At 51.6% G+C, this 2,500-nt stretch overlaps 1 protein-coding gene across 4 annotated transcripts in view; it reads left to right on the plus strand.

Annotated features, from left to right (window-relative positions):
• The window catches only part of LOC143299066 (uncharacterized), a 283,702-nt gene that overhangs the window by 133,463 nt on the left and 147,739 nt on the right, over positions 1-2,500 (plus strand). For all 4 annotated transcript variants that reach the window (XM_076612165.1, XM_076612168.1, XM_076612169.1 and 1 more), the window contains one exon: positions 1,810-1,898. In XM_076612165.1, the coding sequence (XP_076468280.1) occupies positions 1,810-1,898 (89 nt within the window). The remainder of the gene's footprint in view (positions 1-1,809; positions 1,899-2,500) is intronic.

Raw genomic sequence — 2,500 nt, forward strand, 5'->3', positions numbered from 1 at the left:
TTTTCCTCTACAGCTGATCCGATACTCTTTGTCTGAGAGAGAGAGAGAGAGAGAGAGAGAGAGAGAGAGAGAGAGAGAGAGAGAGAGAGAGAGAGAGAGAGAGAGAGTGAGTGCGTACTCTGCGTATGTGTGCGGCGTTCGTGTCCGAGCGTAGACATAGGTAACTGAGGAAAGGCGTTGTTTCTGGATAGAGATAGAGATCTGACCGGTGAAAGAGCAAATGGTTGAACCCCCCAATCCCCCCATACCTCATCCCCCCCAAACTCCCCACCACCCCCCGCCCCACCATTAGCCTCTCCCTGGCCCCCCCTCATTTGTTCTTGCGCGCGCAACAGCCGAGTGGTTAAAGCGTTGAACTTTCAATCTGAATGTTCCGGGTTCGAATCTCGGTAGCGGCGTCTGGTGGGTAGAGGGTGGAGATATTTCCGATCTCCCAGGTCAACATATGTGCGGACCTGCTTGTGCCTGAACCCCCTTCGTGTGTATACGCAAGCAGAAGACCAAATACGCACGTTAAAGATCCTGTAATCCATGTCAGCGTTTGCATTGGTGTTGTTATGGAAACAAGAACATATCCAGCATGCACACCCCCGAAAACGGGAGCATGGCTGCCTTCATGGCGGGGTTTAAAAATGGTCAGTCATACACGTAAAAGCCTACTCGTGTACACGCGAGTGGACGCTGGAGTTGCAGCCCACGAACGCAGAAGAAGAAGCAGCAGCAGCAGCAGCTCTGAAACCACGCGGTCAGTTAGTGGTTATCTTTTGCCGCTTATTTTTAGAAGGTAGGCAGGCAGGCAGGCATGAGGGCTTTCCCCTCACCATCCCCCCTCCCTCACCCTTCCTTCCAGTCCCTCCCCCGTCTCTCTCTCACCCCCCCCCCCCCCGCGCCCCTCACTCTCCAATTAACAAAACTATTCCAGTGACCGGCTCTTTTGTTTTTATCCTTTTTTTTTTTTTTTTTCCTCACTCACCACTTATTCAATTTTCTGGGTTAAAAAAAAAAAAAAGTTTTCCCACAAGGGCAGCTTGGCTTGAACGTGAAAAGAGAATTGCAAAGGAGGTGGAGAGGTGAAGGAGAAAAGAGAGGGAGGGAAAGGGATTGGGGGGGGGGGGGGAGGGATTGAGGGTAGGGTTGGGTGGGGGTTGTGTGTGTTGCAGGGAGGAGGTGTGGGAGTGGGGGACGGGGGTGGGGGTGGGGGGGTAAGTGTGTGCGTAGACGAATGCGTGCTTGTGTCGATTGGGTGAGTGGGTGTGTGCGTGCGTGTGTGTGTGTGCGTTTGCGTGCGTGCGTGTGTGTGTGTGTGTGTGTGTGTGTGTGTGTGTGTGTGTGTGTGTGTGTGTGTGTGTGTGTGTGTGTGTGTGTGTGTGTGTGTGTGTGTGTGTGTGTGTGTGTGTGTGTGTGTGTGTGTGTGTGTGTGTGTGAGCGTATTGGTAACTTCGCTAGACCTTCGGAGAAATCGGGGGAAAAAAACTTATCGTATTACCAACACTATCATTACTGCTGCTGCTGTTGCTGATGATGATGATGATGATACTGATACTACAGATGCGCACTCACACGCACGCACGCACGCACACACGCACGCACACACACACACACACACACACACACACACACACACACACACACACACACACACACATACAAATATACATACACACAGCAACAACAGCAGCAACATCAACTCCAACACAACACAACACAGTACAGCACAGCACAGCACATCACAGCACAGCACAACACAACACAACAGCCAGCAAAGCTCACACAACCTGACCCTGTTTGATGTGATCACCTGTCCGCCAGGTAACGCGGTCAGTCGGGCCGGAGCACGGCTGAGGAGTGACCGGGGGTCAAGCGTGACCAGCACCAAGTCCGACAACTCTGCCACACAGGTGAGAAAGAGATCGACTATCATTCATTTGATAATGTATCATTGGAAGTTGTGTCCGGTTGTATATATGATAGTTAGTACGTGTTTCGACTATGACCATCAGAACAGCAGAGAAGGCAGCTGCTGTCCCGACTATCTGGGCTAGATTTTTTTTTTTTTTTTTTTTTTTTTTTTTGCTGCCCCAACATATGCACCGTTTCAGTGGCATTACTCCCACGCCGCTCATTCAGATTCCCCCCACACACGGCCACACGACACACCCGGGTTCGTCTATCGCAGTTCCAGCGTCGGCAGTCCACAAGGAACCATCGATGTTAGGTCGCCAGGAGGCCACACACCAGAGGAGACCCTGCACTGCTGCTGAGTCACTTCGGTGGTGTTCAGTGGTGCTTGTTCTGTTTTAACGTACTTAGGACACCACCCATTAAGCCCCCTGCTAACGACAAATAATGGCTTAGTCGCGGAGCCAGACTGAGTGAGCGTCCCTCATCTGGGCTGGAATTGGACTAGAGTGGAGAGAGTGTCCTGCCCAAGTTACGCATCTCCACTCTCTCGGCTCTGAGGGTTTTTTGACTCATTTGTGTAAACAAAGGGAGTCTATGT

Source organism: Babylonia areolata, chromosome 24 (assembly GCF_041734735.1).
Source record: "Babylonia areolata isolate BAREFJ2019XMU chromosome 24, ASM4173473v1, whole genome shotgun sequence".
NCBI lineage: Eukaryota > Metazoa > Mollusca > Gastropoda > Neogastropoda > Buccinidae > Babylonia > Babylonia areolata.